We start from the raw sequence: 27,677 nt of genomic DNA, 5'->3' as shown, positions 1-27,677 counted from the left end.
TAGCAAAGACTTGGAACCAACCCAAATGCCCATCAATGACAGAGTGGATAAAGAAAATGTGGCACATATACAGTATGGAATACTATGCAGCCATAAAAAAGAATGAGCTCATCTCTTTTGCCTGGACACGGATGAAGCTGGAAACCATCAATCTCGGCAAACTAACACAGGAACAGAAAACCAAACACCACGTTCTCACTCATAAGTGGAAGTTGAAAAATGAGAACACGTGGACACAGGGAGGGGAACATCACACACCGGGGCCTGTCGTTGGGTGGAGCGGCTAGGGGAAAGATAGCATTAGGAGAAATACCTAATGTAGATGACGGGTTGATGGGTGCAGCAAACCATGGCACACGTATACCTATGTAACAAAACTGCACGTTCTGCACGTGTATCCCAGAACTTAAATTAAAAAAAAAAAAAAAAAGAATTGGGCTCTGAGTACAAAGACATTTTAGGAATACTTTAATCAATTTATTTCACTTATACTTTCAACGTATGTTCAAAGATGATACATGATAAAAGTAACTGAGTAAATGTAAAATAATTTTTATATTTATTGAGTTTTATATTTGCATTTATTGAAAGAAATAATATCTTATTCTAAGAAAGCACTGTGTAATAATTTAATTGGCAATGCTTTCTCTTTTCATTCCTCCTCAATGGAATATAAAATGTGTCTTACAGCTGCTTCAACAGAACATGGAAGCTCGAGGAAGTTCTGTATGCAATTGGTATGGGTTAAATTACTAGCTATTCACCAAAATCACTTTCCAGTTTCATCCTCTTCCTATAACATATAACTACTTTACACTTCTCAGCCTCTCTTTCAATTAAATATGGCCGTATGACTGCGATCTAGCCCAAGACATGTAAGTCAAAACAGGTGTACCACTGTACTTCCAAGTCTAGCTCATAACAGCCTCCAACTCAGTCCTTCTCTTTCCCCTTCCCCCTAAGGTTCTCCAGGGCAACATGTTAAAGACATTCAACTCTGTCTCTGAAAGACTATGTGAAGCAGAATGTCCCCCAGCCCCAACACACAAACACTCCTATACCTCCACCACCTCTTCACTGATATTAATCATGTATACCCACTCTGGACTGTCAGGTAAACTAGAAATAAACTTCTATTGGGTTAAGCCACTTGAGGGTTTGCTATATCACCTAGTTCTAGCCAAACTTAACACAGTTGCTTTTCACATTATAAATTATTAAGTTCAAGGAAAATAGTGAAATAGGAAGCTCTAAGGTTTTGTTTCCCACAGAGAAACATCAAAAAACAAAGAGAAACTGCCTGAACAAACTTTGTTGAAGCACTGGAAAACAGTCAAAGAGCAGGAAAGTTCTGTAGCTTTGTAGTTCTAACCCTTCTGGGGGATACCTAAAGGCCTGAGTAAGACTTTCATTTCTATTTAGCCTAACACAAAACTCAGGTGAAAAAAAGCAGCAGGCCCTGCTCTTAAAGTTCCAAGGCCGCTACAGACTCACAGACCCCTGGGACAATACAAAAGACTATGTAAGGCCCTAAAGAGAAGATAAGGTGAGGCTCTTTGGGAAATAAGAATATTCAAAAGCTCCGGGCGCAGTGGCTCACGCCTGTAATCCCAGCACTTTGGGAGGCCAAGGCAGGCGAACCACGAGGTCAAGAGATCGAGACCATCCTGGCTAACACGGTGAAACCGCGTCTCTACTAAAAATATAAAAAATTAGCTGGACGTGGTGGCGGGCGCCCGTAGTCCCCAGCTACTCCGGAGGCTGAGGCAGGAGAATGGTGTGAACCTGGGAGGCAGAGCTTGCAGTGAACCGAGATGGCGCCACTGCACTCCAGCCTGGGCAACAGAGGAAGACTCTGTCTCAAAAAAAAAAAAAAAGAATATTCAAAAGCAGTTGTGTATACAGGGGAATTTAGAAAGTCACGTACATGACCGAGCAAGATTCACGCTCAGAAAATACCTAAGAAGGCCTTCCTTAGGCTTGCATCTCAAGATGATCCCTATGTTCAAAAGAAGCCTACTTAAGAGATGAATGAGTAACCCATCACAGAGCTAACTGCAAAAACTGGGAGAACTCCTGAGGAAATCTCTGTAACTTAAGCTGAACACACACTAAAGGAACAGAATTCAATAATCACACACAACAAGGACTAGTCTTTGCAAAAATTGTTTGGAAAGTCTCAGGACAAATGGACTACTACAGCCTTCAACAAGTACTCAATCAATCAATAAATAAAACAAAAAACAACAAACCCAGAAGGGAGAAATCTGATTTCCAGAGTTACCACATAATAGTCAAATGTCTGATTTTCAACAAAAGAGAAAACAATGGCCCATTCAAAGGAACAAATAAGATGACAAACAAGCCCAGACAATGGACTTATGGACTTTATTTATTTATTTATTTTTGAGATAGAGTTTCACTCTTGTTGCCCAGGCTGGAGTGCAAGGGTGCGATCTCGGCTCACTGCAGCCTCCACCTCCCAGGTTCAAGTGATTCTCCTGCCTCAGCCTCTCAAGTAGCTGGGATTACAGGCATGCACCACCACGACCGGCTAATTTTGTATTTTTAGTAGGGACGGGGTTTCTCCGTATTGGTCAGGCTGGTCTTGAACTCCCGACCTCAGGTGATACGCCCGCCTCGGCCTCCCAAAGTGCTGGGATTACAGGCATGAGCCACCACACCCGGCTGACAATGGACTTTCTATAATCACAAACTGCAACCTACCTCCCAGGTTGCAAATCACAAAGCCTGAGCATGTGCAGATTAATCCAGCATGCCTGATTGGTGTACCCAGGAGCCAAATTTACCTCTAGTTTAACCTCCAAACTGCCCATTCCTGGGCATGGCCCAAGCTAATTTTGAAAGAAATTTAGTTTACAGTTTAAATGATAATAACCTCCCCAAAACTAAACCACTTGTAAAACTAATAAAAAGCCATCCACCAGGTTAGAAGGATGACAGAGGTGTGAATTCTGCTAAGATGTAGGTGTAGTTAAACAATTACCAGCCATTATTCTGGAGGATACAAGATTTGCAACTTCCCCAATTACTCCTATAAGTAACATTGCTATTGTAGAACCTAAGATTGGCCTTTTCAGATTGCAAATGTCTTTTCAGACTTTTGCATTTCTGACAACAAGATGGCTCCACCCAGATCCAAGACTCATAATTCAATGGTCCTGTGGCAGACTCAGCACATGAGGACTATTTTCCACACCCCTATATTTCATCCCAAACCAATCAGCAGCACCCATTCCCTAGCTCCCTGCCCACCAAACTACTTTCAAAAAAACACTACCCAGCTAGGCGCAATGGCTCACACCTGTAATCCCAGCACTTTGGGAGGCTGAGGCGGGCGGATCACAAAGTCAGGAGATCAAGACCATCTTGGCTAACACAGTGAAACCCCATCTCTACTAAAAAAAAAAATACAAAAAATTAGCCGGGCATGGTGGCACATGCCTGGTCCCAGCTCCTCAGAAGGCTGAGGCAGGAGAAACACTTGAACCCAGGAGGCAGAGGTTGCAGTGAGCCAAGATTGCACCACTGCACTCCAGCCTGGGCAACAGAGCAAAACTCCATCTCAAAACAAACACTACCCTCCAAATTCATGGAGAGGCTAATTTGAGTAATAATAAAACTCCAGTCTCCTATTTAGCCAGCTCTATGTGTATTACACTCTGTCTCTATTGCAATTCCCTTGTCTTGATAAATAGGCTCTACCTGGGCAGCAGGCAACAGGACCCCTCTGGTCAGTTACAGAACCTCAGTAACTGAACCCAGGGCAGAGCAAATTAAGAAGCAAGGAGTGCCCTGTTTTGCTGCAGAGTTAATTTAAGGGTCAAGGACCCAGCACTACCTCCTGAACAGCCCAGTGAGATCATGCCTCATTGTATTTTCCTGTCTCCCCTCATAGTTACTCTCTGCCTATAAAACCTGTCCCCAGACCCCAGCTCAAGGAGACAGATTCGAGCACTGCCTCCTCTCTCCTTGCTAGTCAGCCTTGCAATAAAGCTTTTTCCTTTATCAAAGGCTGGTGCCATAATATTTGCTTCTATGCACACTGGGCAGCAAGCCCACTGCTCAATGACAATTCCGGTGACCCAGATGAGATGAGTGACATTAACAGAAGACTTTAAAACAATCATCTTTAGAAGAAAATTAGGAAAACAATGTATAAACTGAATGAGACCAACCAAGAGAAAAGAACCAACCAGAAACTCTGGAGCTAAAAAGAATAACCAAAATGAAAAATTCATGGGAGGGTTCAAAAGCAGAATTTAGCTGAAAGAAGAAATAACTTAAGAGATAAAAATCAATAACAGAAGGAAAACTAGAAAATATGTGGAAATTAGGCAACATACTCCTGAAAAATGGGGAAAGGAATCAGAAAATTCATTGAGACAGAGACAACATATCAAAACTTACAGCATGCAGTGAAAACAATGCTAAGAGAAAATTTAGAGCTATAAATGCATACATTAAATAAGAAGATCTCATTTCAACAGCATAACTTTACACCTAAGGAACTTAAGAACAAACTAAACCCAAAGCTACCAGAAGGAAGGAAATACTAAAAATAAGAGTGGTGATAAATAAAACAGAAAAAAAAAAAAATAGAGAAAATCAACAAAACAAAATTTTAGTTCTTTAAAAAGATCAACAATATTGACAAACCTTTAGCTGTATTGATTAAGAAAATAAGAAAGAGTACGCAAATTACTATGATCAGAAATAAAAGTGAGGACATTACTATTGATTCTACAGAAATAATTATGAGAATACAATGAAAAATTATATGACAAAAAATTGGATCACCTAGATAAAATGAATATATTCACAGAAGCGCACAATCTACCCAAACTGACAAAGAAATAGAAAACTTGAACAGACCTATAATTAGTAAGGAAATTGAATAACCAAAAGCTTCCAACAACAACCAAAAAGTCCAGGACCGCATAGCTTGACTGATGAATTCTACTGAAACATCTAAGGAAGAATTAACACCAATCCTCTCAAACTCTTCCAGAAATTTAAAGAAAAGAGAATACTTCCTAATTCATCCTGTATAGCCAGCATTACCCTGATAACAAAGGCAGAAAAAGATACAAGAAAACCAGACCAATATCCTTTACGAATCACAATGAAAAAAATCCTCAATACTAGCAAACTGAATTCAGCAGCATCTTAAAAGGAATACACAACGTGACCAAGTGTGATTTACTCCCAGAATACAAGGATGGTTTAATATAATCAATGTAATACTCCAACATGAAGAATGAAGGATGTAAACCACATGATCATCTAAACTGATATAGAAAATGCATTTTACAAAATTCAACACCCTCCCATGATAAAAACCCTCAATAACCTAGGAATAACTTGAACATAATGGAGACATATGAAAAATCCACAGGTAATACAATACTCAATACTCAGTGGTGAAAGACTGAAAGCATTTTCCTTAAGATCAGAAACAAAATAATGATGTCCACTTTCACTTATTCTAGCCAACATTATATTGGAAATTTTAGCCAGAGTAATCAGGCAAGAAAAAGAAAGAAAAGACATTCAAACTAGAAAGGAAGACATAAAACTATCTCTGTTCACAGATGATGTGATCGTAAATGCAGAAAACCTGAACAATTGTTAGCTTGAATACATCAAAGCTGCAGGATACAAAATCAATACATGAAAATCAGTTTCATTTCTATACACTTGCAATGAACATTGATAAGAAAATTAAGAAAACAATTCAATTTACAATAGCATCACAAAGAATAAAATAATCAGTAATACACTTAACCAAGGATGTGAAAGATTATTCACTGAAAACTACAAAACAGTGCTAAAAGTTAAAGAAAACATAAGTAGAAAGACATCGCATGTTCATGGATTGGAACTCTAAATATTGTGAAGATGACAACACTACCCAAAATGATCTACAGATTCAATATAATTGACATCCCAACAGTATTTTTTGTGGGAAAAAAAAATCCTAAAATTCATTTGGAATCTCAAGGGACACCAAACAGCTATGCAATCTTGAAAAAGAAAAAGCTGGAAGACTCACACTTCCTGATTTCAAAACTTACTACAAAGCTACATTAATCAAAATAATGTGGTTCTGGATTAGAAGAGATTTACAAATCAATAGAATGTTTTTTTCAAATTGATTTTCAACATGTGTGCCAAGACCATTCAATGGTCTTGAAAAGAATAGTCTTTTCAACAGCAAATACTGGAAAACTGGGTATCAACATGCAAAAAGGATCTTTATATCATATACAAAACTTAATACAAAATGGATCAAAGACCAAGTAAAAGCTAAATCAATGAGACCCTTAGAAGAAAACAAGAGAAAATTTATGAAACATTGGATTTAACAATGTCTTCTGGAATATACACCAAAAACAGTCAACCAGAGAAAAAACAGATAAACTGGACTTCATCAAAACTAAAAACTTTTCAATCAAAGGACACTATTAAGAGAGTGAAAAGACAACCCACAAAGTGTGAGAAAATATTTGCAAATAATATATCTGATAAGGAATTAATATCCAGAACATACAAAGGAATTCCTACAACAAGGAAATCCAACTCAACAATGGACAAAGGATTTGAATAGATACTTCTCCAAAGAAATACACATGGCCAATAAGCATCTATAAAGATGCTCATCAAAAGCACAAACAACCAAAAACAAAAACAGAAAATAAATAATGGCCAAGAACATGGAGAAACTGGAACCCCTGTGCATTGGTGGTGGGAATAGCACTGGCGGTTGGAATGTAAAATAGTACAGCCACTACAGAAAACAGTTTTGTGTCTCCTCAAAAAGTTAAGTAGAATTACCATATGATCTAGCAATTCCACTCTTAGTTAATACCCAAAATAATTGAAAACAGGGACTTAAAAAGATACTTCTAAACCAATATTCATAGCAGCATTATTCACAGTTGATAAAGGTGAAAACAACCCAAATGTCCAACAGTTAAATGGATAAACAGAATGTGCTATACACATACAGTGTAATAATATTCAGCCTTAAAAATAATAAAACTCTTACACATACTACAACATGGAGGAATCCAGAAAGCATTATGCTAAGTGAAATAAACTAGACATGAAAGATAAACATGTTATGATTCCACTTACATGATTGTATCTACAACTGGCAAATTTATAGAGACAGTCAAGAATAAGAGGGGACAGGTGAGAAGGAAGACTGTATAGTGTGGATATTGTTTAATGGGTACAAAGTTTACAAAGTTTCTTTCGTTTCATTTTAAGAGAGGAGGTCTACTCTGTTGCCCAGGCTGGAGTGCAGTAGTGCAAATCACAGGTCATTGCAGCCTCAACCTCCTGGGTTCAAGCAATCCTCCCACTTCAGCCTCCTGAATAGCTGGGACAACAAGTGCACACCACCAATTATTTTTGAATGTTCATTTTAGAGACGAAGTCTCACTATGTTGCCGAGGCTGGTCTCAAACTTCTAGCCTCAAGATATCCCCCTGCTTCAGCCTCCTGAGTAGCTGGGATTACAGGAGCAAGCCACTGTACCCAGCTCAAAGTTTCTATCTGGGAAGATGAAAAAATTGTGAAAATGGATACTGGTAATTGCCACACAGCACTGTGAATGTACTCAATGTCACTAAACTGAACATTTAAAAATAGTAAAAATGGCAAATTTTATGTTATGTATATTTTACCACAATTAAAAAGCTTACATTTACAAGAGTAGAATGGGAAACAAGAGAACTCAAGAAAAGGGGCTGGGCACAGTGGCTCACACTTGTAATACCAGCACTTTGAATGACCAATTGCTTGAGCCCACGAGTTCAAGACTAGCCTGTGCAATATGGTAAAACCCTACCTCTACAAAAATAAAAATAAAAAATAAATAAAAATTAGCTGGGCATGGTGGTGTGCACCTGTAGTCCCAACTACTCAGGAGGCTGAGGTAAGAGAACTGATTGAGCCCGGGAGGTCAAGGTTGCAGTGAGCCATGATTGCACCATTGCACTACAGCCTGGGCAACAGCAAGACCCTATCTAAAAAAACAAAACAAAACAAAAAAACAGAAAGAAAAGCAAGTAATCAAGAAAGAACAGATGTATTCGGTTACTGAAGGAAACAGAAAATTAAATGAGGAACTGGTATGATAAGTGAACACAGAAAAGCTACGAAAGAAGAACAGATATATCTGCAGGAGGAAAAAATGGCAAGTGAATTAACTCTGGAGAAGCAAAAAGGATATTAAGGGGTGGAAACTGCATATCCTTTAAATTATTGTATGAACTGTTGCCAATTTATTCTCATCGTATTGAAGTTTCTGTAGCTCTCCTGCTCAAAAATCTTCATAGGTTTTCATTGCCCTGGCACGATATTTTGTTACTTATTTCATCAGCCATCCTCAACCTGGTTCTAAATCAAAGGCTTAGATAAATCAATAAGCTATACTTAAATTCTTGTTTTAAACACTTTGATGAAAATTCAGTAACTAAATATTTCAGAAAAGACAAAAACATTATGAAATACAATTTATCTGTCAACTTAAAAATAAACTAAATCAATACATCTGAAAGAAGACATTAAGACGACTCTCTCCTATGCAAAAATTATTGGGCGGAGGGGGGAGCAAGAAAGGAAAAGTTGTCGTCTCTGGCTACCACCAGTCTGTAACCCATGTCAAAGTATCTGTTTACATTGACCAAAATGTATTTAAGGAAAATCCTTATTTACTAAAGTAATTCATTTAATATGTTAAAAAGAAAACTAGTAGACTATGTGATGAAGTTACAGACTTAGGAAATATAAAGAAAGAATTTTCCATCTTGTGGTGTCAACACAAAGTCATGTTTATATATATCAAAAAATAAAAGATTTGGGGGTTTTGTTTTTACATTATTTTTAAAAACAAGCTTCTTTGGGAGCCCGAGGCAAGTGGATCACCTGAGGTCGAGACCAGCCTGGCCAACATGGTGAAACCCATCTCTATTAAAATACAAAAAATTAGCTGGGCGTGATGGCAGGCGCCTGTAACCCCAGCGACTCGGGAGGCTGAGGCAGGAGAACTGTTTGAACCCAGGAGGCGGAGGTTGCAGTGAGACAAGGTCAAGTGCCATGGCACTCCAGCCTGGGCAACAAGAGCAAAACTCCGTCTCAAAGAAAAAAAAAAGCTTAATATAAGGACAATTTACATAATACTTAATGGTACACACTGCAATACACAATGAAATTGATGTGTTGTCAAAATAATCTTAGAAAGTACAGTTGACCCTGCTGGGCGTGGTGGCTCACGCCTGTAATCCCAGCACTTTGGGAGGCCGAGGTGGGTGGATTACGAGGTCAGGAAATCGAGACCATCCTGGCTAACACGGTGAAACCCCGTCTCTACTAAAAATACAAAAAATTAGCCGGGCATGGTGGCAGGCGCCTGTAGTCCTAGCTACTCGGGAGGCTGAGGCAGGAGAATGGCATGAACCCGGGAGGCGGAGCTTGCAGTGAGCCAAGATGGCACCACTGCACTCCAGCCTGGGTGACAGACAGAGACTTCGTCTCAAAAAAAAAAAAAAAGAAAGTACAGTTGACCCTTGAACAACACAGGTTTGAACTGCACAGGTCCACTTATACATTGATTTTTTCAATAAATATATTGGAACATTTTTTAGAGACTTGCAACAATTTGAAAAAAAAAAACTGGCAGACAAACCACAGTCTAGAAATATGAAAATTAAGAAAAAGTATGTCATGAATGCTTAAAATACATGTAGACACTAGTCTATTTCATCATTTACTACCATAAAATATACCCAAATCTATTACAAAAATGAAAATTTATCAAAACTTATGTACACACTTATAGATCATACATGGTGCCATTCACAGTCAAGAGAAAGTTAAACAAAGGTAAAGAGGCAGTACTAAATCACAACTGCACAAAATTAACCACAGTACATACTGTACTACTGTAATATTTCTTAGCCACCTTCTATTGCTACTGCAGTGACCTCAAGTATTTCGAGTATCCACTTAAAATGCTGTGTGAGGCTGAACACCTCTGCATGAACAGTCTGTCTCTCCAACAAATTGCATATCACAGTAAAAAAGTGGATCTCTTGCAGCTGTCACATATTTTTCATCATGTTTAGTGCAATACCATAAACCTGAATAACATCACAGACCTACTAAGTGCCATTAGTGATGCTGGAAGTACTCCCAAGAAGCAGAGAAAAAGTCATGACGTTAAAAGAAAAAGCTGAAGTGCTTGATACTGAGATCTACAGCTGCAATCCCTCATCATTTAAGATACATGAATCCAACCTAAGAGTCATTATTAAAAAAAGGTAAGAAAATTTGCATCGCTACAGCTATGCCCACAGGCCCGAAAACCTTGCACTTTTTGCAAAATATCTTTTAATCTCATACTGATAATCTCATACTGAAAATGCAGCTTTTATGTGAGTGCAGGATTGCTAGAAGAATGAGCATACCTATAGACCAATAGGACCTGAGAAAAAGCAAAGTCATTATATGACAACTTAAAGCATTAAGGAAGATGAGGATCTAAAGCTGAAGAATTTAATGCCAGCAAAGGATGGTTTGATATGTGTTATAAAGAAGTCTGTCTTAAAATATGTCACACCCTGAGTACAGTGGCTCACACCTGTAATCCCAGCACTTTGGGAGGCAGAGGAGGGTGGATCACATGAGGCCAGGAGTTCCAGACCAGCCTGGCCAACGTGGCGAAACCCCATCTCTACTAAAAACATAAAATTTAGCTGGGCGGGGGTACATGCCTATAACCCCAGCTAACTGGGTAGCTGAGGTACAAGAATCACTTGAACCTGGGAGGCGAAGGTTGCAGTGAGCTAAGATCATGCCACTGTACCCCAGCCTGGGCGACAGAGCGAGACTCTGTCTTTAAAAAAAAAAAAAAAAAAAAGTCACAAAAATAGGAAAAACAGCTACTGTTGACCAAGAGGCGGAAGGCAAATTCCCAGATGCCATTAAGAAAATCATTGAGGAGGCCAGGCACGGTGGCTCAGGCCTGTAATCTCAGCACTTTGGGAGGCCGAGGTAGGTGGATCACGAGGTCAGGAGATCGAGACCATCCTGGCTAACACGGTGAAACCCTGTCTCTACCAAAAAATACAAAAAATTAGCCAGGCATGGTGGCGGGCGCCTGGAGTCCCAGCTAGTCGGGAGGCTGAGGCAGGAGAATGGCGTGAACCCGGGAGGCAGAGCTTGCAGTGAGCCGAGATCGCGCCACTGCTCTCCAGCCTGGGTGACAGAAGCAAGACTCCGTCTTTTAAAAAAAAAAAAATCAAAGAGAAAGAATATCTACTTGAACAGGCTTTTTAACACAGACAAAAGTGCTCTATTCTGCGGGGGGGGAAATGCCACAAAAGACATTCATTAGTAAGGAAGAGATGCAAGCACCAGGATTTAAAACAGGAAGAACAGGCTGTTTTACGCAAATACAGTCAGGTTTATGATCAAAGTTGCCCTTATTTATAAGGCTGCTAACCTCCAAACCTTGAAGGAAAAAGATAAACACCAGCTGCCAGTCTTTTGGTTGTACAAGAAAGGCCTAGACAATGAGATGCTGTGCTCCTGATGAGGAAGCACCTTGCCAGTAAGGGACTGCCTTTTAAAGTTATTTTGAGGTTGTACAATGCCCCTGGCCACCCAGAACCCCATGAGTTCAACACCACAGGTGTCAAACTGGTCTACTTGCCCCCAAACACAGTATCTATAATTCAGCTTCTATATCAGGGGGTCATAAGGACCTTTAAGCATCACTACACACAGTATTCTATGTAAAAGACTGAATGCTATGAAAGAGAACCCTGATAGAGAGAACATCATGAAAGTTTGGAAGAATTACACCACTGAAAATTCCACTGCTGTTACAGAAAAAGCCAGGAAAACCATCAAGCCCAAAACAATATTCGTGCTGGAGAAAACTTTGTCCAGATGTTGCACATGGCTTCACAGAATTTATGACACAGTTAATCAAGGAAATCATGAAAGAGACTGGGAATATGGCAAAAAGGGTAGGGGGTGAAGGGTTTCAAGATGCAGATCCTGGAGAAATTCAAGAGCTAACAAACACCAGGTCACCAGAGGAATTAACAGAAGAAAACTTGATGGAGATGAGTGCTTCCAATCCAGTGCCAGACAATGAGAAAGAAGACATACCAGATGCAGTGCCAGAAAACAAACTGACATTAGACAATCTGGCAGAAGGGTTCCTATTATGCAAGACTATTTTTGATTTATGACATAGAACCTTCTATGACATAGGCACTGAAACTAAGCAGTGGAAAAAAAGATTAAAGCATTGGTATCATACATTTTTAGAGAAATGAAAAAGCAAAAAAGTCATACAGAAATTACAATGTATTTCTGTGAAGCTGCATCACGCATGCCTGCCTCCCCCTCTACCTTCCCTACACCTTTTCTGCCTCTGCCACCCGAGACAGCAGGACCAACCAGCCCCCCATCCTCCTAAGCCTATTCAATGTGAAGACAATGAAGATGAAGACTTTTGTGATGACCCACTTCCACTTAATAAACAGTAAGTAGATTTTCTCTTATGATCTTAATAGCACTTTTGCTCTAGCTTCCTTTATTATAGTATGTAACACAGATAAACATGTATAAAAAATATGAAATATAAAGTCTTTCTAAATGACCAAATTTTTTTTTAATTTCCAACTTTAAGTTCAGGGGTGCATGCGCAGGACACGCAGGTTTGTTAGACAGATAAACGTGTGCCGTAGTGGCCAGCTACACAGATCATCCCAACACCTAAGTATTGAGCCCAGCATCCATTAGCTATTCTTCCTGATGCTCTCACTCCTCCCATCCTCACCTTCTGACAGGCCCAGTGTGTGTTACTCCCCACAATGTGTCCATGTGTTCTCATCATTCTGCTCCCACATACAAGTGAGAACATGTGGTATTTGGTTTTCTGTTACTGTATTAGAGTTTGTCAAGGATAATGGCTTCCAGCTCCATCCATGTCCCTGCAAAGGACATGATCTTGTTCCTTTTTATGGCTGCATAGTATTGCATGGTGTATACGTACCACATTTTCTTTATCCAGTCTATCATTGATGGGCATTTAGGTTGATTCTACGTCTTTGCCATTGCCAATAGGGCTGTAATGAACATATGCCTTCTTTTATTATCTTTATAATAAAATGATTTATATTCATTTGGGTATATACACCCAGTAATAGGATTGCTGGGTCAAACAGTATTTTTGCCTCTATGTCTTTAAGGCATTGTCATACTGTCTTCCACAATGGTTGAGCTAATTTACATTCCCACCAACAGTGTATCAGTGTTCCTCTATAACCTCGCCAGCATCTGTTGTTCTTTGACTTTTTAATGATAGCCATTCAGACTGGTGTGAGTTGGTATCACATTGTGGTTTTGACTTGCATTTGCATCATTACTCATTAATGATGAGTAATGTTGAGCTTTCTGTCATATGTTTGTTGGTCACATGTATGTCTTCTTTTGAGAAGTGCCTGTTCATGTCCTTTGTCTATTTTTAATGGGTTGTTTTGTTTTTTCTTGTAAATTTAAGTTCCTTATAGATGCTGGATATAAGACCTTTGTCAGATGGATAGATTATAAAAATTTTCTCCCATTCTGTAGGTTGTCTGTTCACGCTGAGAGTTTCTTTTGCTGTGCAGAAGCTCTTTAGTGTAATTACATCCCATTTGTCAATTTTTGCTTTCGTTGCAATTGTTTTTGGCATCTTCACATGAAATCTTTGCCCATGCCTATATCCTGAATGGTACTGCGTATGTTGTCTTCCAGGATTTTTAGTTTGGGGTTTTACATTTAAGTCTTTAATCCATCTTGAGTTAATCTGTGTATAAGGTGTAAGGAAGGGGTCCAGTTTCAATTTTCTGCATATGACTAGGCAGTTTTCCCAGCACCATTTATTAAATAGAGAATTCTTTCTCCATTGCTTGTTTTTGCCAGGTTTGTAGGAGATCACATGGTTGTAGGTGTGCAGACTTATTTCTGGGTTTTCTATTCTGTTCCACTGGTCTACGTCTGTTCTTGTACCAGTCCCATGCCATTTTGGTTACTTTGGCCTTGTAGTATAGTTTGAAGTCAGGTAGCATGATGCCTCTAGCTTTGTTCTTTTTGCTTAGGACTGTCTTGGCTATTTGGGCTCTTTTTTGGTTCCATATGAATTTTAAAGTAGTTTTTTCTAATTCTGTGAAGAATGTTGATGGTAGTTTAATAGGAGTAGTACTGAATCTATACCCTGCTTTGGGCAGTATGGCCATTTTTGTAATATTGATTCTTCCTATATATGAGCACGGAATGTTTCTCCGTTTGTGTCCTCTCTGATTTCCTTCAGCAGTGGTATGTCGGTCTCCTTGAAGAGGTCCTTCGCTTCCCTTGTTAGCCATATTCCTAGGTATTTTATTCTTTTTGTGGCAACCGTGAATGAGAGCTCATTTGTGACTTGCCTCCCGGCTTGCCTGTTTTTGGTGTATAGCAATGCTAGAGATTTTTACGCATTTATTTTGTATCCTGAGACTTTGCTGAAGTTGCTTATCAGCTTGCAAAGCTACTGGGCTGAGATGATGGGGTTTTCTATATGTAGGATCATGTCATCTACAAACAAAAATAGTTTGACTTCCTCCCTTTCTAGCTGAATACCCTTTACCTCGTTCTCTTGCCTGATTACCCTGGCCAGAACTCCGAATACTATCTTGAATAGGAGTGGTGAGAGAGGCCATCCTTGTCTTGTGTTGGTTTTCAAGGGGAATGCTTCCAGCTTTTGCTCATTCAGTATGGTATTATCATAGATGGCTCTTTAAATGACCAATTTTTAAAAATATTTTATACTTGAGTATAAGACAATTTTATAATTTTCACCTAACTCATCCTCATTATTATTTTATTTTTCCCCTATTGCTGTTCTGTATAAACATTAAAAGTAATTACTCAAAAAGACAATCTAAACTTATAGCCATAGCTGCTTTCCCTGATACTAACCAGTCAGAGAAAATTAGCATAAGCCTGGCAGAGTCTCTGCCAACACTACTCCACCCAAAAAGTGTAACAATAACATTGCTTCTCTAGGTGGTATTCTAGTGGAGCCTTAACACGGTAGTAGCAAAGGAGATGAACAGAAGGCATAACAATTAAACCCAAGAACTGGAACTCTTGTCTCAACAAAGAAGTAATGCCATCTTTCTATCATATCTACCCATCCACCCATTTATATATCTACCTTTGTCTTTCTACCATATCCTGGGCCTGTTGTTTAGTAATTCTATGTATTTTATATGGGAGCTATAAATACATGCACGCACATGCACAAACACACACATATATGCCTCCTTTGTAGACTGTTAACCACTGGGACATTCTCATTTAATATACATGTTGAGAGGGAGGAAGAGGGAGGAAGAGACAGAGAAGAGGAGAGAAGGAAGGGGCAAATTTAAAATGATGGTCAAAAATTTTTAAAAAAGAACTCTTTGGTCACCTGTGGAGGATTTTAGGGAATGAACTCAATCTGAAAGTCAGTAAATAAGGGAAATATGGCATTTATTCTGCTTTCCTTTATAAACTGTACTGCATAATAAAAGACTTAATAACAGAAAGTTCCTCTTTACAGAAGTCCGACTAATAAATAAGGAATGATAAAATTCACATAACACTATTTTGCAACCCCTAATAACGTAATGGATCTAAGCAATAATCACGAATGGCTGCTAAAACCATTAAGTAAAAGGTTGTCAGAGAACTTTACACCAGACAGTTTAGTGACAATATTCAGCTGACAATACATGAACCCAGGGATCAATCTCATCACTACTGAGAGAGACAATGACGCATTATGTGCCTCCTGATATGATGCAAAAAGATGCACAATAATCTATAAAGCATTCTTTCAAAAAAATTTAAACCCAACTCTGAACAAACCTCTGGGTTTAACTACCAACTCGTAAGAAATAAAGGGGACAGAGGAACATGTTCAATGATACCACAGAGATGCAGTAAGCAAAATTCAAAATATAAAAAATTCTGCAGGATAGCCTAGCGTATTCAACAAATAAACTATAAGGGAGGGAGGAAAAAAGGACAGAGAGGTAACTATAGATTAAAAGTGACCCAAGGAACAAATCAATTAAATGCAATATATGGACCTTGATTAGATCTTGATTCAAGCAAATCAATTGTAAAAAAAAAAAATCCTTTATGAGACAGTGGGAAAAACATGAATACTAAATGGATATCTAATTATATCAAAAATTAAATTTTAAGTTAAATTTTAAATGTGAGAAGTAATAATAGTATTTTAGTAAAACAACAAAAATATGTCCCCATCTTTTAGAGATACATACATATGCATACATACAGATACTCATTTATAGATAAAATTGATATGACATATGTGACTTCATTCAAAATAGTCTGGGGGGAAGGTATAGGGAGCACTGGTATAGATGAAATAAAACTGGCCATATAATAACTGTTGAAACTGGGTAATGGATGCATTGCTACAGTCAGGCATTGCTTAACAATGGGCATACATTCTGAGAAAGGCGTTGTTAGGTGATTTCATTGCTGTGCAAACATTGTAAGGTATAATTACAAAAATCTAGATGGTATACAGTCTACTACACACCTAGATTATATGGTACAGCCAATTGCTCCTAGGCTAAAACCCATACAGCATGTTACTGTACAGAATACTTTAGGCAACTATAACACAATGGTAAGTCATTGTGTATTTAAACCTATGTAAACACAGAAAAGGCATAGTAAAAATACAGTATTATAATCTTATGGGACCACCATCATATATGCAGTCTGTCAATGACCAAAACATCATTTTGTGGCACATGACTGTATTCTAGCTTTACATATATTTATAAATGCTCATTAAAAGTCTGGAAAAAGAGGCAGGTGCAGTGGCTCACGTCTGTAATCCCAGCACTTTAGGAGGCCAACATGGGCAGATCACTTGAGGTCAGGAGTTCAAGACCAGCCTGGCCAACACAGTGAAAGCCCATCTCCACAAAAAATACAAAAATTAGTCAGGCGTGGTGGCATGCACCTATAATCCCAGCTACTCAGGAGCTCAGCAGGAGAATCGCTTGAAGCCAGAAGGTGGAGGTTGTAGTGAGCCCACATCGCGCCACTGCACTCCAGCCTGGGGGACAAAGTAAGTGAGACTCAGTCTCAAAAAAAAAAAAAGTTTGGAGAAAGAATTGTCCCTTGTAGATTATTAACTCCTGAGGCATTCTTATTTAACTTACTGATTAAGCCCCATCAACCCATAAGGCATCATTCCAGGTGCTAGAGACAGTACAATAGGAGAGATAAGACTTTTAAAATCCCTACAACATAGCAACTGACAAATGATATTGAATTATTACCTAATTGGTAACACAGAGGAAGAAGTAATTAGAAATATATAAGTCTAGAGATCAGCTAACAACAGTTAACAAATATGAACATAAACAGCAAGCGAATTATGTATTTAATGGGTTTTTCTAGATGGGGTTTTGTTTTTTGGGTTTTTTTATTTTTATTTTTTGGTAATCATCTCCCATTCTTTCCTCTTCCAATCCATGGCTTTCCAATATTACCAAAGGGGTAAGTCAAAATAAAACTTGCTTCCCCCTTTCCATATAAACACTGATTTTGTGTTCCTTGGCAATATTTTGTTTCCTTTTGTTTCAAGAAGGCTTAAAATCCAAATTGTTACAAATACATTTGGCTGCTCCCCTCTTTTTTATTTAACTTTCTACTGTATTATAATAACAAGAAGCATTTGGTTAAAGTAAAATAAATCTGAACAAAGCAAGAAAAAAATTGAAAGCAATAGCTCAAGAACTATTCAAGTACTCAGGAATATTTAAGCAAAAATGGCCCTCTATAAAAAAATAAGTAATGATAAGCTATTAAATTTAAAACTGATATACTGTCCTAGCCTGATAAATATTGTTCATTTCCTATAATTAGAAACTAAGTGACAAGGAATTATAGACTTCTTTTAATACTTAGTTTAAAATCCCATATTTAATAAATATCAATACCTACTTATACACATACATGTATAAGCAATGACTTAAAACGTTTCAAATATAACCATATGTATAGTTTTCCTTTATTATTTTTTGTAAATTTATATTTTTAAAGGATGTTTTAAACTGTTAAAACACTAAACCTCTCTTGACTAATATTTTCTAATACCTGAGCACTGAATAGGTAACACAAGAAAAAGTCATATGAAAAATGTGTATTGTATAGAAATATTTACAAATATTACTTGTAAAATGAGCCATTCCACTTCATGAAAAAGGAAGAGGCCAGTCACCAGTTTCTGGGTCACAACAGAGAGGAGCAAGTAACATTTCAGGAAAAATAGAAATATAATTTTAATCACATCACCTTGTTCCCCATAGAGGACTTTCAAGTTTAAAACAGCATTAGGGGGAAAATAAGAAACACACAGAGCAGTTGTAAACCACTTATAAAGCTCATATTGGGAGGCAGGATTAAACATGCAGTATCTTGTTAGAGGATAACTGTGTTAGGTGTTATTCTATTCAGTGTATTCTTTTCTAATTTGGGGAACATTTACTATAGGTTGAGTAGTCCTAATGCAAAAATTCAAAATCCAAATGCTCCAAAACCTGAAACTTTTTGAGCACCAACATAATGCTCAAAGGAAATGCTCACTGGAACATTTTGGATTTTGCATTAGGAATGCTGAACCAGCAAGTATAATCCAAACAATCCAAAACCCCAAACACTTCTGGTCCTATGCATTTTGGATAAGGGATACTCGACCGGTAGCCATTTAAAAAAAGAAGATGATGCTACTGCTGCTGAAATATTCAATACCAGTTGCTTATAAACAAAAAAAGAAATTACTGAGACCCCAACATGAAGAGGCACATAGCCTTAGGTAAGACAGGAGACCAGAATTCTGTTCTCCTGATTTCTAGCCCTGTATTCTTTTCATTACACAGCACTCTCCTCTCTTTCAATGATGTCTTAACCAGACCTTTTTTTTTTTTAAACCTTTGTACAAGATTTTATTAAAGGTCTTTACAGAGCAACAACCAGACTCCAGAATACAGCTGCCAAGGAGACCCTGTTATACTGTGGGGACTGGCTGGGGCAATGCAGGTGGCTCTGGCTTCCCACCCTTCTGTTCTGAGATGGGGTGGTGGGCTGCAAATCATCTTTGGGTTCCATGACGCTCACGTGATCAGGCAGGGGCTTCTTAAGGCCAATCTTATCAGTTTGGAATCAGACCATTCTTAAAACAACTTGCATTTACAGAAGACACTGGGCAGACAGGTCAGATGTGCACATCCCAATCAGCTTGTCCAATGACCCCATTAGAACATGGGGTAGAGCTGCTACCCTGCTTGCCCAAGGTCACACGTTTCCAGGCTATGTAAGTTCTAAAAGAACCCACAGCTTTTCACTCCCAATCCCACATGCTTTGCCTTTCTAGAAAAACAAAGTTGTGTCTAAAACCCAAATCCTCAGGTCAATGTGTTCTCTTCACAGATACCAAGGCCTAATCTTTCCCTTAAGATTTTATCCATAGGAATTCCATGCTAGTCTTTATTTTCTGGGCCCATAGTACCCGGTGTAGTTCCATCGATCTAAGACCACTACCTGTGAAATTAGCATGTTTCAAGTCCATTTCATAAAGTCTTTCTCAACTGTTAAGTACCTTAAGAAGCACCCTGTTTGTCTAAACTTCACATCCAGATCATTAATACCAACAAGTGTTAATTCAAAGATAAGCATATTAAACATCCATTAAATCTATTATGTTGTTTTTAGAAACTTTTTCATGTACCGTTTTAATCCTTAAAACTTCCTTTATATTCTAACGTAATCTAGATTCCCACCAAATCATAAAGACTTTGAGAGTAAATTCTGTCATACAAATACTTTACATACAGACATAATAACACATCATACAAAATATATTCTCTAAAATAATGAGAAATGTTTTGGTTTTTCTATTTTTCCTAATATACTCTCTTTCAACTGTATCCCCAATCCTTAAAATAACATAAGAAAATCGATTATAAATGAACTCAAAGCAAACTCAAAGGGCCACACCACCAAAGCAGCAAATCTCTAATAGCATTTGCTCCAAGAACTGTTACAGAACAGAAAAAATAAAAAAGGACCTGTAAAAAAAGTACCATATTATAAATGTGGTATATTTCAGAACACAAATTATGTTAATATACTTTCCTAAGTTTAAAAAACACCATAGGTTACTAAAAACAATTAAATCACAACCAAACAATAATTTCAAATAGCAAAATAGTAATCTCTTTATTGAATGCCAGTTATTCATTTCTGTCAACAATTGTCCTGAAATGGGAAAAATATCTACCTAAAAAATGTTCCGAGAAACTTACCATCATTTTGGCCCTTGCCCTTCATCTCCTCCTTCCATGATAGAATGCTGTTCAGGGGAATATAGTCTCTTAGGTATTCTTTGCGTCTCTCTTCTAAGGTCATCTTCAGTAAACGTTCTTGCAAAATAAAAGCAGAATCTCCATTTGTATTTAACGTTTAAACATGGGAATTACTTTTATACTTTAAGTATTAACCAAGTTAAGCTAACAAAAGAGTTGATACAGTCCTGAAGAACACAATGCAAATCCAGTGACTCCATATTTAAATGTTAAAAAAAATGTTAAATTTCATATTACCAGGGGAGAAAAAAATCAAAGCCTGATGAACACTCTCTTATGATAGTCCAAGAAATAAGTAAACTCATTTACACTTTCAATCAACATCTACAGTTTACTATGGGCCAGGTGATATGCTGGATAAGTGATATGGTTTGGATATATATCCCCTGAAATCTTATGTTGAAATGTAATCCCCAATGTGTGACGTGGTGTCTAGTAGGAGGTGATTGGGTCATGGGAGCAGATCCCTCATGGCCTGGTGCTAGCCTCAAGACAGTGAGTTTTCGTGAGATCTGGTTGTTTGAAAGTGTGTGGCACTTCCCCCCAACCCTCTGGTGCTACTGTTCTTGCCATGTGAAGTGCCTGCTCCCACTTCATCTTGTCCCGTAAGTAAAAGCTCCCTCTGCTTCATCTTGCCCCGTAAGTAAAAGCTCCCTGAGGCCTCCCCAGAAGACCTAACAGATGCCAATGCTATCCTTGTGTTGCCTGCAGAACCATGAGCCTATTAAACGTCTTTTTTAATAAATTACTCAGTCTTAGGCATTTATTTACAGCAACTGCAAGAACAGTCTAACACAGTAAGATACAAAATAGTATCTATATAAATAAAATGCTAAGACAGGTATGTACAAATAGTAAGAGCACAAAAAAAGGCAACCACCAAGATATTTCCTCAATTGCACTTTCAATTTACTTACAGCTTTGTGTAGATGATATAAGAATTGCTTTAAATATATATATCTTGATGATAAAGTGAAAATATTTTACAAGTTGCGTCTTAGAATTAATTAGAGTGGATGCCATTTATAAAGAACTCACTATGGCCAGGTAATTCATATGTATATCTCATTAAAATAATCTTCCTAATAACTCATAAAATTGATAGTATTATCATGCCAATTTTGCAGATAGGGAAATGAAGCACAGCAATGTAGTTTGCCCAAAGCAAGAGAGGTTTCAGGAAGTAAGCCAAAATTAAAATTCAGACAAACATCTCCATTAATCAAAGACTACACCCTATGTTATTTATTCCACTGTACTACACTACATTCTCAGGGAAGCTCCCCAAAAAAGGTAATATGTATGCTGGTTCACGAAGGACAGGAAGAATTTTGCATGAAGAGGTAAAAAGAACATTTCAGACTAACAAAACAATGTAAACAAAGGAGGTATGAATACTATAACTAAATGAAGCTGCAAGATATGGTATGAGAAGAGGAATGGCCACAGAAGTGAAAAGTAGCCAGAAACAAAAGTAAAACAAAACTGTACAGGGACTTGTATGCCACAATGAGCAGTTTAACCTTTATCCTATAGACTACTAATATTGAAAGTTGATTATGCATTTCCTAGACAGTGTATAAAACCCACCAGGACACAGGAAAACACGCAAATAATTCTATTTACATTCGTTTTTAACCTAAACAAGGAAGAAATATTTACCAATATTCAATGTATAAACTGACACTGGCTTCTTCACTCTGTATGTCAGCTTTCATGTCTCCCATACCATAACAATGGTCTCCACAATGCAGAGAGTGAGAGAGAGAGAGAGTTATTTCTCATACTCTGCAATTCTCTTTCAGTGTATCACAAGGTACTGCAGTTTAGATAAATGGATGTAGGGATAGTTAGTATCTAGTTTAAGGTAATCTAATCTTCACAAAATAACCACTTTAAAAGACTATTTCACAGAAATAAACTGCAGAAGTATTAATGTAAGCACAAGTGAACAGAAAATGGGGAACCAATATTTTTCCCACTCCTATAGCTAGAACTTCAGCCATGTTAGGAGACAAAAAAAAAAAAAGGTATCTTAATCAGAGGTGACGTATTCACACAAATTGAGTTTAAGGTACCTGTAGGACATTGAAGAAGTTGAAATCAAGAATCTGGAAATTTAAAGAGTGGTCTAGCCTAGAGACTTTAGAAAATATCACCTAAAATTCTAGTCCTAAAGGAAAAAGAAGAGGGAACGGAAGGAAGCATCAAACCTCAAAACACAGTATTTAGAAGTGGGCACAAATAGGAAAACAATGAAATAAATCTTAGTTGTCACCAGGGGTACAAGTTCCTGGTAACAAGGAAACATTCAGAAAACAGAGTTGTTTTTTTCTTGAGACAGAGTCTTGCTCTGTCACCAGGCTGGAGTGCAGTAGCGCGGTATCAGCTCACTGCAACCTCCGCCTCCTGGGTTCAAGCGATTCTCCTGCCTCAGCCTCCTGAGTAGCTGGGACTACAGGCGCACTAAGGGAAATACCATCAACTGCTACAGGAAGGTTAGAAAAAGTGAAAATTACTTAGCCATTAACCTGCTTTTATCAATGTGGTTACCAACACCATGGAATAAAGACGAAAAGTGGTTAACAGAGCTGTTTAAGTTGTAATCTAAATGGTGCAAATCTGTAGGTTACTTAACCTCTTTATGTTTCAGTTTGCCTTTGAGGTAAGTAGGCAGGTATCATTTCCAACTTACAGATAAGGAAACTATAAACAACGTCAAATAACTTACCTAAAGTCCCACAGCTATTTAAGCAGTATAAGTAGGACTCAAACCCAGGCAACTGGTATTCAAAGCTCTTAACCTCACAATATTCCGCCTCATACAGTTTCCTACCTCATAGCCTTGTGGTGAGAATTAAATGAGATAATCCATGTAAGCTACTAAGAATAGTACTGAGCATACAAATGGGGCTTAAATATTAACTATTCTTACATGAATACTATCATGATTGTTACTACTGAATGACTTCAGGAACATTAGTTTCATTAGAATATAACGGAAATCCAGAAGACAATGAAGGACTGAGCAAAAGAAGGAAAGTGAGAACAGCAACTCCAAGTTCACGTGAAGCCCTATGAAAGAAAAGTGACTCTAAGGTGGAAGAGATCCGAGCACTGTTACAGGCAATGGAGAGGAACCTGAAGACACCAAGAAATTAAACATACCCAAGAAAGAATACATGATGGTGCAAGAACTCAAAGAATACAAGATATGGGATAAACAGCACAAGCGGAAAGATTCATCTTACACACAAGGAAGAAAAGTCCTTCCTCTAAGATAGAGCAAAGTCAAAAGGACATGTAAAGGAACAGACCAATGAGACTATGCAAGAGGATGTTAGGGCTGTTCATATTACATGGCATTTATTTTCTCTGTGAATTTTTTTTTTTTTTTTTTTGAGACGGAGTCTCGCTCTGTCACTCAGGCTGCAGTGCAGCGGCGCAATCTTGGCTCACTCCAACCTCTCCCTCCTGGATTCGAGCGTTTCTCCTGCCTCAGCCTCCCGAGTAGCTGGGATTACAGGCGTGTGCCACCACGCCCGGCTAATTTTTTGTATTTTTAGTAAAGACAGGGTTTCACCGTGTTCCCCAGGATGGTCTCAATCTCCTGACCTCGTGATCCACCCACCTCAGCCTCCCAAAGTGCTGGGATTACAGGCGTGAGCCACCGCGCCCAGCCCTTCTCTGTGAATTAAAAAGGCAATGTCATCTCTTTAGTATGGGGGATAGGGTCTTGAGAGAACAGGAAACTTGAAGGGAATGGTAAATTTAGAATTATCACATAAAGGCAGAAAAGGGAGATGACTAGCAGTATGCCAAAGCAGTGCTAAAAAAGCTCAGATCACAAATAAAAAATTATTACAATATTACTGAGCAGGTTAAAAGACATTATGAAGCAACTGACAGTTTTTGTGAATGTCAAAAGGTACATACAGAAATGCAACCCGGCCTCTGTTGTTCCAGTTATTTAAAAGTTGAAGTGTGAACACTTAAAAACGAGATCAATTTAAAACAAAACAATGAAATAAGTTGCAATACTTGAAAATGCACATTAGTGGTTCTGAATTGGGACTCAAAATACTAGATCAAAAATGTTTATTTAAACATATGTGGTCTTCAGAACTCCTTAATTACTTGTTTAAACAATGAAACATACTGAAGGCCACAAATATATATGCATTTTCTTTGTCATTTCATAAAACTTTTATTTAAAGAATGCTTCACATTCACAATGAGTCCTTTCTCTGTGAACCAAGCATTTAAGTAGGAGACCTATTTATTAAATGGTATACTGAGTTAAAAATATGTTTATAGAATGCCTTGACATTTCAATGAGGTAGGTAAGCCTTCCTTTAGCTTTAAAGGACAGCTGCAAAAATACTATACCATCAGCTTCCCAGTGGGCTGAAAGGAAAAAGGTCATGCATCCCATCAGCTTCTCTAATACTAACGATGGTACTAGAAATCCTTAGCTCTTCCTTGGGGGTATAATATATATTTTATATTTAAATATTCCAAACATAGACATCCTGAAAAAAAAAAAAAACACTGAGATATGCATTAAAGTCTTCGTATCCCAGTAACGTTTTCCTTTGACATTAAACTTCACGAAAAAATAACTTAGTTTTGGATAATTACTTTGTTAATTGCCTTATTTAATGTTGCATTTGCTTCCTTAGGAAAAAAAATTGGCTATATATTCTCCATTATTAGAATAAAAAAGATTCTAAAATGCCTGCTGGTCACAGTCCAACTGTGTAGATGTTAAATGAAGGAAACATTATGTTATTACTTGAGGAACACTGTTTTTCTATTATGACAGAAAAATAGTTCTCAAGTACTCACTATAATTTCATCAATGATTCATGTTACTGAAAACAATGTCTATGTCTTCCTCTGTTTTGCCCTCATTATCATCAATTATACAAAGCCAACATTTCAGCATCATCAATAAATATGGGCATAAATGATTTTTCAGTGCTCACAAGGTAAATCCTTGTTGAAAGTGTGTTGAAACTAAAGTAACTACTACTGAAAAAAACAAAGCAAAATTATTTTACACTACTTTATCAGGCTATTACTCTCGACAGCATTTGATTTATAACACCAGAAGTGTTAGCTCTCTATATACCCATAATTATTAAAACATAATTAAATGACTAAACTTTCAACATTTTTAAAGATCATTTTAATTGTGTTGTTCAGTTATACTACGTTAAATCTTCCTGCAGTAAATTTGAAAAAAAATTCCCTCCTCACGCCTTTGTTCGTGCATTGTGGAAGCAGATCCTATATAGTGGATTCTTTTTCCTCATTAATTCCCTTTCTTACCTCCACTGTTTTGCCTTCATGTTCATAAAGGCCGGGACTTGCAATAAAAATCTACAGGTTTTAACGAACTATTAACAAGGAAATCAACTTTCTACCTAGTCACCCCTATATCCTTTTGTAAAGATGAGGTACCAGGAGAAATGTGCACTACCCTCAATAGACCTCACCCTTGCTATACAGGTTTTAGTGTATTTTTGCAATAGGAGTGCAAGAAGTTTTTGCTGCATTTCTGTAAATAGCTAAAGAATGAAAACGAAAGAGGTGTGAAAAGGAGGGTGAAAAACGCCAGAGACACTCAAGTTAGAATGTTACCTAACTGTGGTGGGGTAAGGGGGAGATCTTGGTGGGAGACGCTGGATCGTACACTTGTGTTTCTTAAAGAATCAGTGCCACTGTCAATCTAGCTGATTCGGATAAACCTTATATGCACAAAATTCAGAGATGGGTTCATACAGAGTGACATTAGTCACAAAATCTTACTCTGAGCAACTTCAGCCCATGAATGGGGATGGAATACAGAGAAACACACTGTTGGGAGAACAGCCCATTCAGACTTCTCTGAAGGCACTTATCCTCACGGACAACACGCTCGTTTTAGGGCTCCCCTAGAGTTCCAGGTTTCAAAAGTCACGCTGCAGCAGCGAAGGAAGGAAACCTAGACAAGGGGTAAACACCCGATGGTGGGGACACTTTGCCATTTGGGGGCTGGGGGGACACGGGCGAGAAGGAAAGAAATGAGGGTGCAGGGAGCGCGGAGGCACAACGGCAGCTGCAGCCTGAGCGCCCGCCGGCGGCACGTGTCCGCGGGACACCCGGGACGACAGTGCCCAAGTCCCAGCTGCGGTGCAGAGGAACTTGTGCCGCGCCCGGGGCTGCCGCCTGGGGGGTCCCCGCCGCGAGCGAGGCGAACGCAGCACCGCCTCGGGAGAAGGTGACCGGGTGCCGAGGGCGACAGAGAGGGGCGTGCGCCCACACGTGCGCGAGCTGCAGGTGCCCAGGGGCGGCGCGTGCACGCCGGAGTGCGCGCGAGTGTGCGCGTGTGTACACACGGACACCAGAGGGAGGCGGCACCGGCCGGGAGGGCGCGAGGCGGGAGCTCGGGCGGAGGGCGCCGCGGCACACACAGCCTGACCCCCGCCCCCACCCCAACCCCCACCGCCCGCACCCCCAGGATCCGACGGGCCGGTTACCTTTCTCCTCTCTCCACACCTTTTTCTTCTTGTTGCTGGGGTACATGTTGCCGTGGGGGTGGCTGGCTTTAAGCTGCAAGTTCCCCAGGCTCACGGGCAAACAGGGTGTGTGTGGAGTGGGAGGGGTGGGAGGGGGCACTCAGCAGGGAAAAAGTGAAAGAGGCTCCGCGTCCTGCGCTGCTCGCCGCTCGCCGCTCTCCAGTCGCCGCCCTCCCTCAGCCCGCGCTCGGCTCCGGCTCCCACCCGCCTCAGCCCCGCGGACGCCGCCACAGCAGCACCTCAGAGCCTGTCAACTAGGTCACGCCTCGCGCTAACCTAACACCCGCGCAGGCACCGCCTACCAGCCGCTAGGCAGCGCCGCCTCCCATTGGCTGCACTGCCCGCCGCTCTCCGTGTTCTAGCCACGGCGCGCCCCAACTTGGGCCCCAGAGCGCAGGCGCAGGCGCAGGCTCGGGCTCGACGCCGAGGACGTTAGGGAGCTGGAGGGGGCGGAGCCAGGGAGCAAGGGGGCGGAGCCAGAGAGCGAGGGGGCTGGAGCTGGCCTCGAGACGGGGGCGGGGCGTGAAGCCGACGCCTAGTGGGAGAGGGAGGTGGACCGCGCTTACCGCTGGCCTCTTGGAAGACT

General features: G+C 39.2%; 1 protein-coding gene across 7 annotated transcripts in view; it reads right to left on the bottom strand.

Moving 5' to 3' along the window:
* MACROD2 (mono-ADP ribosylhydrolase 2) overlaps nt 1–27,461 on the bottom strand; it is a 2,107,194-nt gene extending 2,079,733 nt beyond the window's left edge. For 2 of the 7 annotated variants that reach the window (XM_054542042.2, XM_054542043.2), the window contains exons 1-2: nt 27,053–27,461; nt 20,469–20,585 (exon numbers count right to left, since the gene is read on the bottom strand). In XM_054542042.2, the coding sequence (XP_054398017.2) occupies nt 20,469–20,585; nt 27,053–27,098 (163 nt within the window). In that variant the 5' untranslated portion in view covers nt 27,099–27,461. The remainder of the gene's footprint in view (nt 1–20,468; nt 20,586–27,052) is intronic. The other 5 variants (XM_024238817.3, XM_054542045.2, XM_054542044.2 and 2 more) reach the window with 4 other exon arrangements.
* Nucleotides 27,462–27,677: the final 216 nt, after the last annotated feature.

Source organism: Pongo abelii, chromosome 21 (assembly GCF_028885655.2).
Source record: "Pongo abelii isolate AG06213 chromosome 21, NHGRI_mPonAbe1-v2.0_pri, whole genome shotgun sequence".
Classification (NCBI taxonomy): domain Eukaryota; kingdom Metazoa; phylum Chordata; class Mammalia; order Primates; family Hominidae; genus Pongo; species Pongo abelii.
The sequence above is the reverse complement of the archived record's forward strand: the minus strand, read 5'-3'. Positions and strand labels throughout refer to the sequence as shown.